The sequence below is a fragment of the Bos grunniens genome, chromosome 19 (assembly GCF_055505025.1).
Source record: "Bos grunniens cultivar Pamir isolate PY7600 chromosome 19, Bosgru_T2T1.0, whole genome shotgun sequence".
NCBI lineage: Eukaryota > Metazoa > Chordata > Mammalia > Artiodactyla > Bovidae > Bos > Bos grunniens.
The window spans coordinates 39,929,289-39,941,964 of record NC_141183.1 but is presented as its reverse complement, the minus strand read 5'-3'; the positions used below and the strand labels follow the sequence as shown (position 1 = coordinate 39,941,964).

Below are 12,676 nucleotides of genomic sequence, written 5' to 3'. Positions count from 1 at the left end.
GGTTATTTTTTCTCTCTATAGCATGCTTTCCTCTAGTTTACTTGCTTTGCTACTTTTCCTCTTCTCTTAAGAAAATTTGCATGGGTCCTATGTGGCATTTTTGAGTATAGTTCTGTTTTGTGGAAAGAGTGATGAAGCTGAAATAGCTTGAAATTGAGTGTGCTGTCTTAGTACACCTTTCTACCTAATTAGTATAGTCCTTTGCTCTTGGGGCATTTTACCTCTTAGTTTTCCAGGTCCTTCTTGGGTGAGCTAAATCTTCCTCAAGTCATCTCAGGCCTTTTTCGGATAATTTTTTGTTTGTCTTCGTTGGCTAATTCTGGCTGGCACGTGTAAAGCTAATTCCCTTAACCCTTCTCTTAAATCCCCCTTTACCTGTAGACAGTGTCACTGCCCTAAGACTCCCCCGTGATTGCTTGTCTGTTGCTCTCTCCAAAGCTCCTGAAAACCACTGATCTTTTTACTCTAGTTTTGCCATTTCTGGAAAGTTGAAATCACATGGTATGAGGCTTTTCAGAATTACTTTTTTTGGTATTTATTTTGAGGTTCCTTCATGTCTTTTTGTTACTATATTTTTAAGCTGTGTTTTGCTTTGGAAAAGACTTCCCTTGTGGCTCAGATGGTAAAGCGTCTGCCTATAATGCAGGAGACCAGGGTTCAATCCCTGGGTCGGGAAGATCTCCTGGAAAAGGAAATGGCAACCCACTCCAATATTCTTGCCTGGAAAATCTCATGGACAGTGGAACCTGGTAGGCTACAGTCCATGTGGTCACAAAGAGTTGGACATAACTGAGCGACTGAATGACTTCACTTTCACTTTTGCTTTAGAAAACTAAACCTCTTCAGTTATTTGAGGGATTCAAGTTTTTCCTGTGTATGTATTTTAACATTGTATATATTTAGTGTCTATTAGAAAGTGACTCTGTCCTGGCCTTTAAAAAAAGAAAGTAAACATCTGTACTTTGCTACAAACTAAAATTAGATCTGTGCATAGGAGTACACTGCTGCTGCTGCTGCTGCTAAGTTGCTTCAGTCGTGTCTGACTCTGTGCAGCCCCAGAGATGGCAGCCCACCAGGCTCCCCCGTCCCTGGGATTCTCCAGGCAAGAATAGTGGAGTGGGTTGCCATTTCCTTCTCCAATGCATGAAAGGGAAAAGTGAAAGTGAAATCGCCCAGTCGTGTCCGACTGGCAGCGACCCCATGGACTGCAGCCTACCAGGCTCCTCCGTCCATGGGATTTTCTAGGCAAGAGTACTGGAGTGGGGTGCCATTGCCTTCTCCAGTACACTGCTACCTGTGTGAATTAGAATCTCTTAATACTTGGCAACAAAGGCAAAATACATGAATTGAGTGCTGGGACTGAAATGAGACTCTAACTGTAGTTCATACCCTTTCAATTTCAAATTTTTTATGTTAAACTATATTTTCATTGACTATAAATATAAGTATATATTTAGACATACACTTCTTAATATGTTGCTTTCATCTAGCTTGTTTTGAGGTTCTGCTGGCTTTATATTTCCTTGGGGTGATAGAGTATGAGCCCTTCTGAGTCGTCAAAGGAAGATTAAAGTCATTCTCAGTTTGTGTTATATTTAATCTTTTTATTCTTTGAAAGCTTTTAATTGAAATATTTCATTCAATAGAACGCATCATATTCTGATCATTCCAAAATAACAGATAATGATGTACAGCCCATGGGGTCGCAGAGAGTCAGACACGACCTAGAGACTAAGCACACATACTGTAGGAGGTGCTGGTATTTTCTGTTGTTAATGTTAGACTTGTCAAAACAGTAATAGTAAATAAAGCATATTTCATTTGTGAAATTGAACCAAGATTATAAAATTGCTTAATGTTTCAAGATATACATTTCAGCATTTATTGAGTGAGATGTAGGCATCTCTAAAGGTAATAAAGATGTGGTCATCAATGTCAAAATTGTTGGTTTTCTGTCGAACTCATACAGAGCTGCAGAACTTTTATTGTGTCATGACATTTTAAGTTTCACTGAACTATTTGATTGTATTTTAGAAGATTGTATTAAAAGAGAAGTCATACTGAAAAGAGAGGAGGGCAGTGCCCCAAATACAATTAAGGAAGTTGAGAAAGTTGTATGCTGAGTGGCTCCTGTTTTTTGTGTGTGTGTGTGTGTGAAGCTGACGGTCAGCTGAAAGGTGGGATACAGTTAGATGTTTGAGAGTACAGAAAAGAGACTAGGGACAAGTGAATGATTCATCAGGCAGCACTGGAATAACAACCATGTATTATGACTTGACCCTTACAAGTTTTTTTAGCCAGGTAATTCTAGGGATGTCTGTTGTAAATATCTGATTTTAAATGATCTTTACTTTTATGCTTTAGGGCTTATTTATGATGCTCTTTGTTTATTTAGTTGGTATCCCATCTAATCTTCCTATATGCTTCTGATAAGTAAGTCTTTTTAAAATGTCACTTAAACTGCTTTTTCTTGCCTTGCATGTCCTTCATAATGTTTCTGTCCTATCTTTCAGCCATTTCTGTCATAACTTAATCTCATTTCCAGTATTTATATCTATTATTTATGTGGATCACTTTTGGAACAATTTTAAGTAATGGTGATTATAGGTATTCTTTTCTTGTTCTTGGCATTAATGCAGATATTTCTAGTGTTTTACCGTTAACAGTTATTTATTGGTTGAAGGTTTGATGGATTTCTTTTTAAAATATTAATAAGATATCTTTTTTAATATTAATGAAGACCTTTCTGTTGTTAAAGAATGTTCTAAAATCAAGAATGTTGAAGCATTTGATCATACAGATATTGAGATCTTCATCATATTCTCATTCCCAGTTCCCCTCAGTATACCAGGTACCTGTTCTTTTACTTAATGATGAAGATAAGAGTCCACTTACCGTGATTTACCTAAATTTTATTTTCCATTACTTCACCACTGCCAGAATTAGGTCTCATTGTAACCTCTTGCTGTGCTTTACTTGTCCCAGGACTGGTAGTAGTTGAATCCTGGCCTACCCTTTTGAAATATATTCAAGTGTGATGATGAAGGATGATTATTACAATCCTTTGTCAAGGCACAGGAGGTTGGAGAGGTATAAGACCTATGGCCAAGAACTTACCTTATCAGTACTGCCCTTTCCCCAAAGTCTCAGTGGGTGCTGGTAGCATACTTAAGAAACCATGTTACCTGCCTGTCTGAGAGTTGGCTAATGTACGGCAGCAGTTTGTGGAATGACCCGCAGTAGTGTCTCTGCACGTGCACTGAACTTTATTCACATCTTCACCAGGACTGTGTAATTCATCTTGGCGTTTGTCTCAAATGGCATTGCCTGGGTCATTGTGAGGGTTGTCTTCTGTAGCAGGGCACTAAAGACGATGATGTGCTCCTGGTGGCATGAACTTGCATGCTTGATCCTGCTGGGTCTTGTCTTCCTATTATCCTGGTGGTGTGCCCTCCTAACCCGGTAGGGATCCCACATTCATAGGGCCACGGCAGCCTATTAGAGCAGTGCACATTAACCCCACTGCTTTCCTCATTCCTGAATAGGTGAGATCAGTGTGTCCTTTGTAATGGACCTGGTGAGAAGACATCTATTTGTCAGTTTCTAACTCAACCTTGTTTTTCCTCATATAAACAATAAAGTTTGACTATTTATAGAATTCCTAAAACATTTTTATTCAGCCTTAGAGTACTGGAGTACAGAGTTTGAAGAAACACTGTTATTGTCATTTTGGTTTCAGAAGACCTGAATTTTGATTCTCAGCTTCACCATTTATTAGCCAAAAAAAAAAAAAAATCTATTTAAGCTCTATGAGCCTTGGTGTCTTTACCTTTGAAAAACAACATCCACTTCGGTCCCCTGTAGTGCATGCTCTGTAATTGTCTCTGCTTCAGTTTTGTTGGTAAGAAGTGCTGGGGACCCTGAAGTATTCTGCTTTTATTATGGTGTTATCCAATCTTTTTAGAGTCGTTTTTGTTTAACTAGCAGTTCATAGCATTTTGATACTCTTATCTCTATAAGAATGTGAGGTTGTATATGGGTTGGTAGTGGTGGGATGTTTTGTATGACTGATACTACTGATACTACTGCTACAAAAATTATCTTGGGGCTATAAGAATGAAGAGCATGTAGGAAGTCAACTAAAGTGCCTAAAATACAATCCTTGCATTTTTAATAAACTTAAGAATAGTTGAGAAAAACAAAATCTCATTTGCTGTTGTAGCAGTTTCACCGGAGAGCAGCAGACTGTGTCCAGTGTAGTGCTGTTCCATATATCAGCGTAAATTCAGAAAGTCCATCATCTCAGTTTGTTCTTTTGATTTTAGCCATTTTCTGTGATTCTACACGGCTTTATTGATTTTGGTTCTACTCAGAGTGACCTGTTGCACTTCTGTGTGAATTTTTCCTTGATTCTAGTGATTCTTATTTTTCTTCATCTCCGAAGGCTTAGTAGATTTACTTAACTCGTATATGAAGTTTCTTTGAGAGATTATTATAAACTTGTGCTTTGATGCCCTCCTGTTTTCAAGGGTATGCATCTTCCATCATTAATAAAGTGATGAAGATCAACTCTTGAGTCAACAACTGAAATTAGTAGCAAACTTCAGAAGCACCCTTTAGGCTTTTGTAAGAAGTAGCAGATTCTTCAGTCTTATTTATTCTTTCTTTATGTGATGGTGGTATGCCTTGCCTGCGTTAGAGGTTCCGTGTTCTCAGTATCAGTTTAGTTGGCTTAGATGTTGAGTGGCGAGGTGACAGGGGCGGCGGTGCTAGAGTTACTTGGCCATGGGAACCTGGTACTTGATGTGGAAATAGAATTGACTAGACTGTTCTGGGGCGGGGTTGTAGACTTTGTACATCATCAGTATGTTGTACTTCCCCCAATGATATCATACACATTTAAACTTCAGCTTTATTTACTGTAGTTTTGTTTATATTCCCTTTTTCTTTGATAATTCAGTATTATGATATTTTGGACCACCCCCAAGAAAAAGAAGTGCAAAAAAGCAAAATGGCTGTCTGAGGAGGTCTTACAAATAGCTGTGAAAAGAAGAGAATTGAAAAGCAAAGGAGAAAAGGAAAGATATACCTATTTGAATGCAGAGTTCCAAAGAATAGCAAGGAGAGATAAGAACGCCTTCCTCAGTGATCAGGGCAAAGAAGTAGAGGAAAACAATGGAATGAGAAAGACTAGAGATCTCTTTAAGAAAGTTAGAGATACCAAGGGAACATTTCATGCAAAGATGGGCACAATAAAGAACAGAAATGGTATGGACCTAACAGAAGCAGAAAATATTAAGAAGAGATTGCAAGAATACATAGAACTGTACAAAAAAAATCTTCACGACCCAGATAATCACGATGGTGAGATCACTCACCTATAGCCAGACATCCTGGAATGTGAAGTCAAGTGGGCTTTAGGAAGCATCACTATGAACAAAGCTAGTGGAGGTGATGGAATTCCAGTGGAGCTATTTCAAATCCTAAAAGATGATGCTGTGAAAGTGCTGCACTCAATATGCCAGCAAATTTGGAAAACTCAGCAGTGGCCACAGGACTGGAAAAGGTCAGTTTTCATTCCAATCCCTAAGAAAGGCAATGCCTAAGAATGCTCAAACTACCGCACAGTTGGACTCATCTCACACGCTAGTAAAGTAATGCTCAAAATTCTCCAAGCCAGGCTTCAGCAATACGTGAACCATGAACTTCCAGATGTTCAAGCTGGTTTTAGAAAAGGCAGAGGAACCAGAAATCAAATTGCCAACATCCTCTGGATCATCGAAAAAGCAAGAGAGTTGCAGGAAAACATCTACTTCTGCTTTATTGACTATACCAAAGCCTTTGACTGTGTCAATCACCACAAACTGGAAAATTCTGGAAAAGATGGGAGTAACCAGACCACCTAACCTGCCTCTTGAGAAATCTGTATGCAGGTCAGGAAGCAACGGTTAGAACGGGATATTGAACAACAGACTGGTTGCAAATAGGAAAAGGAATACCTCAGGGCTGTATATTGTCACCCTGCTTATTTAACTTATATACAGAGCACATCATGAGAAATGCTGGGCTGGAAGAAGCACAAGCTGGAATCAAGATTGCTGGGAGACATATCAGTAACCTCAGATGTGCAGATGTCACCAAACTTAAGGCAGAAAGTGAAGAGGAACTGAAGAGCCTCTTGATGAAAGTGAGAGAGGAGAGTGAAAAAGTTGGCTTAAAGCTCAACATTCAGAAAAGTAAGATCATGGCATCCGGTCCCATCACTTCATGGCAAATAGATGGGGAACCAGTGGAAACAGTGGCTGACTTTATCTTTCTGGGCTCCAAAATCACTGCAGATGGTGACTGCAAGCCATGAAATTAAAAGACACTTACTCCTTGGAAGGAAAGTTATGACCAACCTAGACAGCATATTAAAAGGCAGAGACATTACTTTGCCAACAAAGGTGCATCTAGTCAAGGCTGTGGTTTTTCCAGTGGTCATGTTTGGATGTGAGAGTTGGACTATAAGGAAAGCTGAGCATCAAAGAATTGATGCTTTTGAACTGTGGTGGAGAAGACTCTTGAGAATCCCTTGGACTGCAAGGAGATCCAACCAGTCCATCCTAAAGGAGATCAATCCTGAATATTCATTGGAAGGACTGATGCTGAAGCTGAAACTCCAATACTTTGACCACGAAGAGCTGACTCATTTGAAAAGACCCTGGTGCTGGGAAAGATTGAAGGCAAGAGGAGAAGGGGACGACAGAGGATGAGATGGCTGGATGGCATCACCAACTCAATGGAGATGAGTTTGTGTAAACTCTGGGAGTCTGTGATGGACAGGGAGGCCTGGTGTGCTGCTATCTGTGGGGTTGTAAAGCGTCGAACACGACTGAGCGACTGAACTGAACTGCTGCTGCTGCTGCTAAGTCTTTTCAGTCGTGTCCGACTCTGTGCGACCCCATAGACAGCAGCCACCAGACTGCCTCATCCCTGGGATTCTCCTGAATGCCGTGTAATAGCTCTCTTTTTCTAAACTGTTAAGTGTAAATATGGTTACTATTTAACTTTGATTGGATAGAGAACACATGCCTGATATTCTCAAGTCTCACTGCTCCTCCACAACTCCAGTATTTTACAGTCTTCATTTTAAGCCTAACTGTAGAGTGGGATACTTAGGCTACCTTAAGTTCTGAAGCTGTACTTGCTAAAGTCAACAGGGACCTCTGAATAGCCGGATTGCTTGAACACTTTTTAAACTATGTTTTACCTCTCTCAGATCTTTGTCACTGGTAGTGATTTCCATTTCTTTGAAACGTCCTTCTCCATTGGCTTGCTGACATCTCTTAATTCTTGTACTATAACAGGATTCTTCACTTTCTGATGGCTTCTGAAAAAGTTTGATATCTGTCAAGGTTCTGTCATTTACTTTCTACATTCCTTTGATCTTCCCATTATATACCTTCTTCTGAAGTGCCTTTCACCACTTACGGTTTGAAACACTGCTACCTATTTACCAGTTTTCCCAAATTCTTTCCTTACATCAAATCCAGCTCTTAAGCTTCTGATCTTTGCATTCAATTACCTTCTTTATCATATATCTTTACTTAAATGTCTTATAGCCACTTCAGGTCAAAAGATTTAAAACTGAACTAATTATATTCCTGCCTCCCCCTTTTTTTGCCCCCCTCTTCTTCTCCTCTTCTGTCCAAGTAAATGTTATTACCATGTACCAAAAACTTGTGAATCAACTGTTTTCTCCCATGTCCCACTTTGTGTAGGCTGGTCAGAATACCCATCATTAAAAAGTCTACAAATAACAAATGCTGGAAAGAGTGTGGAGAAATTGAACCCTCCTACACTGTTGGTGGGAATGTAAGTTGGTGCAGCCACTATGGAAAACAGTATGGAGTTTCCCTTAACAGTAATTAAAAATAGAATTACTGTATAATCCAGCAGTCCTACTTCTGGTCATACACCTGGACAAAGCCATAATTCAAAAAGAGAGTACCCCTTTGTTCGTAGCAGCACTATTCACAAAAGCCAAAACATGGAAATACCCTGTCCATTCATCAGTAGATGAGTGAATAAAGAAGATGTGATACATATATACAATGTATTACTACTCCGTGATAAAAGAGAACAAAATAATGCCATTTGCAGAAACATGGATGCAACTAGAGATTATAATACTAAGTGAAATAAGTCAAAAAGAGAAAAACATTATATCACTTATATATGGAATCTAAAATTATGGTACAGATGAACCTATACACAAAACAGAAGCAGACTCACAGATCAGATTCGTGGTTGCCAAGAGCGAGAAGGGGAGGCAAAGAGATGAACTGCAACTTGGAGGTTGGTAAATGTAGACTGTTTCATTTAGAATGGATATATGACAAGGTCTAGTGTATAGCACTGGGAACTGTATCCAGTCTCCTGGGATAAAACATAGTGGGAAAGAATATTTTAAAAAAGAGGTGTGTGTGTGTATGTATTACTCAGTCAGTATGCCGTACAGCAGAGATTGGTACAACATTATAAATCAGCTGTATTTGAATTTTTAAAAGTTTGTGTGTTGGACTTTTTAAATTGCAGTATAGATTCACTTTAAAAGCATTTATGAAGAAATTTAGTAAATGGAAGTATATGAAAATGGAACAGCTCCAGTTAAAGGAGGGAAGTGTAGTGTCCTACCCACTTGGCCAGGTTCTTCCCCACCTGCTCAGTAAAGATTGATTGGGATTATTATCCTAAATTGCTTCACTACCCGTTTTATGACCTTGAATGTATCAATCTCTCAATTATGTAATATAGGGGTTATACACTTTTCTACCTAACTTAACAGCATGGTTTTAGGATCAAAAGAGGCAGTGAATGCTGTTTTTTAGATTTAAAACTTTATAAAAAGTTTTTATACAAGTTATACGTTCTCACATAGGCCTGTCTTCCAAACACCATTACTTGGGGGGTTAGGTTTCAACATAAGAATTTGTGGGGTATACAGGTAATCAGTCTGTAGCATCTTTTGACTTAAAGGTAAAGATGTTTGAAAAGCTTTGGCTATATGAATACTTACTGTAACATTATTTTAAATGTTGAAACACTGACAGGTTTTCAGTGTATTGAATGAAATGAACAGCTATGTGACTTGATTAAAGCATACATGGTGATGTGAATATATAGGCAAAGAGCATGATATGAGTGACCTGTGCTGACCTATGTTAGTATTAATCTCAAAATATTGGGATTTTTTTTTAGTAAGGAAAAGGATATAGTTTCTTCTCCTTTTAATATTCTTACCTAGAGAAGTATCATCATTTATCTCTCTTTCCTTTACCATTAAGATAATAATTGCTATAATTTGCACATGTTACGTGTACATATTGTCTGTTATATGAGCTTCAGAATTGTAAGCTGTGTGTAGTGTGTTCAGGCAAAGTTCCAGCACTCAGGCTTGACTCTGAGGAAGGAGTAGAGCTGCGTAGGAACAGTGAATATTTACAAATACTACCTAAGATTTTGTAAACCCTTGACGTTTTTCCCTTTGTTGCCTGGAGAAGGAAATAAAGCTAAGTGATAGATAGATGTCTTTTAGTGTCTTTGTTTTCCTTACCATTTGGGATATTCTTACAAAGGGTCATTTATTTGTTGAAGGTTAGTTTGTTTGTAATATAGGCTTTGACAGCAGAGTATTTGATGAAATTATTTTGGAGAGCCATTGCCTTCCTATTTGTATTACTTCAGAAGGCCCAAGTAGAACTGCTTGGAAATTACAAAGTAGTACTATTTACAGTTTCAGGTAAAGAATTTATTTCTGAATGAATCAAATTATCCATTAATAAAACAGGCCAGAAGGTACAGGCTTGTAAGAAGCACATACAGACTCACAATAATAATACTATACTTTCTTCAATCCCACGGCCCACAAATGTGATGTTCTAACCTTGTAATTCTAAATTAATTTCTCATTCTATGATACTGTACTGTTTGTAGCTTGTGCCTTTTTTCCACCCACTCTCATGGTTTAAAGTTGTCTCTAATATTAAAATGCTAATTATAATTTTACCAGAACAATTCTCCTTACAAAACTAAATTTCATTTGCTAGTCCTTGAGTTTCTGTAAGAATGACAAGTATTAAATAGTAAGGGAGGGCTAAGTGTAAACATGAACAAAATTGATTGTCACAGAGTGATAACTAGTTATATAAGCCAGGTCTTGATACAACTTGTAAGGTAAACAACGCATTAGAAATATAACTAAAAGTTCAAGAATAGTATTAACAATCTTACGGATATGCTATGAAGGGTTAACTATTTTAGAGGCTTTTGTGGGGTTGGTGGTTCATTTTCTTATGAAATGCTTGTATAATTGGAAGGGTAATCCTCTTTAAAAAAAAAAAAAGAGTGTCTTAAGGTTTATGAGATTTAAAAAAAAATACTTTCTTCAACATAGAAATGAGAATTTATTAAAAGTCATTTGAATTTATTGTCTTTCAGAAATCGAGCTATAGCAGATTATCTTCGTTCAAATGGCTACGAAGAAGCATATTCAGTTTTTAAAAAGGAAGCTGAATTAGATATGGTATGTTTGACTTTTTACAGTTACTCATGTAGTTGATGAGTAGATTTTATTGAAGTATTAGTAGTTAGCAGTCACCTCAGTTATTTAAAATCTTGTCATTTATTATGGTTTTACTTGGCACTAAACCTGAAATTCACCCACCAACACACACCTTCTTTGTATAATCAGATCATTTTAGTAATGTTTGGGCTTAGAGAGTGAATGGTGTGTATGGCTTGAGCTTTTGTATTTGAGCCCTTTTTTCTTTCTTTTTTTTTAAATCTACTTTTTTTTTCTCTCTAGAATGAAGAATTAGATAAGAAATATGCTGGTCTTTTGGAAAAAAAATGGACATCTGTTATTAGATTACAAAAGAAGGTAACGAAATCTTTTTCTTTTAGTTGTATTCAGAGTATTAAATATAAACTTTGAAAGTATCAACATAATAAATTTTTTTCTGCATTAGCAGTTATGTTTAACCTTAAAAGGGTAAATAAAAATACATTTCTATGCATTATGACATATACAGACCATTGCTGATACATTGCTAACTTAGGCAAACAGGAGTACTGGCTGGGTTGAATGTAACATAGCCCTGACTTCAAGGAATTGGTACTGAAGAACCTATAGATGGGAAGAACACATGGAACCAATATGATGCTAGGAAAAGAGCACTAAAAAGTGCTCTTAGACATTTCAATTTCTTCTCTGAGCTTTGATCTATTAAGTGAGGGCAATAAGTAATATTCTGGTCCTAAAATTTGTACTTTGAGTAGGCAAAGTTAGAATTAATAATGTTGTTATAACATGATTTAATCCATAAAAAGCCCTTAGTAGGAAAGTGCCTGGCACATAGATGTCAGTAGTGTTAGCTTTTATTATGAATATTCTGATTAACAGGTACAATGTAAACGAAGTTTGGAAAGAATTAACTAAGGGTGGCAGAGTTGGAAGGGATCAAGATAGGTTTCCTACTCTTCCTCGAGTTGTATGGAGCACCTTCCAGATTCTTCAGGTTAAGGGGTTCAGACACAATTGTATTGAGTTTTTCTCAATGTGCAGTTTTGTCACCCCACTAAGATTTTAGTGTTATGTAATATAGATAATTTTCAGTTAAATCTAACAAATGCTTTGTAAATTGCTAAAATTTTATTCTGCTTATATGGATGCAAAATAAAGGCAGTTTTAAAAAATACCCAATATACAATTTTTATCAGAATCTATCTGTGTATAACTGCTGTGTGTTCCTTCTTAAGGTTATGGAATTAGAATCAAAATTAAATGAAGCAAAAGAAGAATTTACGTCGGGTGGACCTCTTGGTCAGAAAAGAGACCCAAAAGAATGGATTCCCCGTCCACCAGAAAAATATGCATTGAGTGGTCATAGGAGTCCAGTCACTCGAGTCATTTTCCATCCTGTGTTCAGTGTTATGGTCTCTGCTTCAGAGGATGCTACAATTAAGGTAGTTTTTCTTTCAAAATTGAAAGATGTACAATAGGATAATTGTTAAAAGCAACTTTAATGTTAATTTGAGAAAATTGGATGTCATCAATTTAACATTGGACAATAATATGTCACCTAGTGCTTGGATAACTTGTCTTCTTGAAGACTGGAAGTGTAAGTATTTGCCTTATTTATAAGCAGGAGGAGAAGGGGATGACAGAGGACGAGATGGTTGGATGGCATCACCGACTCAATGGACATGGGTTTTGGTGGATTCCAGGAGTTCGTGATGGACAGGGAGGCCTGGTGTGCTGTGGTTCATGGGGTCACAAAGAGTTGGACACGACTGAGCGACTGAACTGAACTGATAAGCAGAAGTGATAGATGCAAATATAGGATTATAAAACTAGTAATTCAGGGGATAATATATTATGCAAAAGAATTCAATAGAGGACTTTTTTATCAGGAAAAAAGTTGTTTCTATAGTTTCCTTTGATTCAGACACGATACAGTGACAGTTGTATAACCACATACAGAAAGATAAGTAAAACATGGTTTTAAAATTTTAAGTAGGTTTCTCTATCTAAAGATTATTTCAGATTAAGTTCTAGATTTTAACTTTGATTTGTAGAGGTATAGCTAAGAAAATGTGAGTAGGTTGCCAAGATTGTTTTCATCGTATAGCA

The 12,676-nt window shown here is 37.3% G+C and overlaps 1 protein-coding gene across 3 annotated transcripts in view; it reads left to right on the top strand.

The window, feature by feature from the left end:
* Positions 1-12,676, top strand: part of PAFAH1B1 (platelet activating factor acetylhydrolase 1b regulatory subunit 1) — a 64,713-nt gene that overhangs the window by 39,880 nt on the left and 12,157 nt on the right. For all 3 annotated transcript variants that reach the window (XM_086359682.1, XM_086359683.1, XM_086359684.1), the window contains 3 exons: positions 10,483-10,567; positions 10,850-10,924; positions 11,803-12,009. In XM_086359682.1, the coding sequence (XP_086215808.1) occupies positions 10,483-10,567; positions 10,850-10,924; positions 11,803-12,009 (367 nt within the window). The remainder of the gene's footprint in view (positions 1-10,482; positions 10,568-10,849; positions 10,925-11,802; positions 12,010-12,676) is intronic.